The following is a 411-nucleotide window of genomic DNA, read 5'->3' on the forward strand; positions in this document are numbered from 1 at the left end:
GCGGGGGGGGGCGTTGGTTAGGGAAAGGGTGGCAGAGCAACACCCACCCCCGGATACTGCCGCCATCGGCTTTTCACCTCGATTTTGTTGAGCAGATCCTCGTAGCTGACGTCGCGGTTGTTCTGCAGGAACTCGACGACGATTTTGCTCATGTAGATCTTCTCTTGCATGAGGGCGAAGATGGGAGCGTACTCCTCGCTGGGCTCCATCAGGATATAATCCGCGAAGGCTGCGACGGAGAGATCGCGTAGCTGACGTCCAGGTTGTTCTGCAGGAACTCGACGACGATTTTGCTCATGTAGATCTTCTCTTGCATGAGGGCGAAGATGGGAGCGTACTCCTCGCTGGGCTCCATCAGGATATAATCCGCGAAGGCTGCGACGGAGAGATCGCGGCAGGCGGGGTAATTAT

At 56.7% G+C, this 411-nt stretch overlaps 1 protein-coding gene across 1 annotated transcript in view; it reads right to left on the reverse strand.

Moving 5' to 3' along the window:
- DNMT1 (DNA methyltransferase 1) overlaps positions 1 to 411 on the reverse strand; it is a 17878-nt gene that overhangs the window by 11172 nt on the left and 6295 nt on the right. The window contains exon 13 of the mRNA XM_019472903.1: positions 78 to 229. Coding sequence (XP_019328448.1) covers positions 78 to 229 — 152 coding nt within the window. The remainder of the gene's footprint in view (positions 1 to 77; positions 230 to 411) is intronic.

The sequence above is a fragment of the Aptenodytes forsteri genome, unplaced genomic scaffold, assembly GCF_000699145.1.
Source record: "Aptenodytes forsteri isolate BGI_AS27 unplaced genomic scaffold, ASM69914v1 Scaffold390, whole genome shotgun sequence".
Taxonomy (NCBI): Eukaryota; Metazoa; Chordata; class Aves; order Sphenisciformes; family Spheniscidae; genus Aptenodytes; species Aptenodytes forsteri.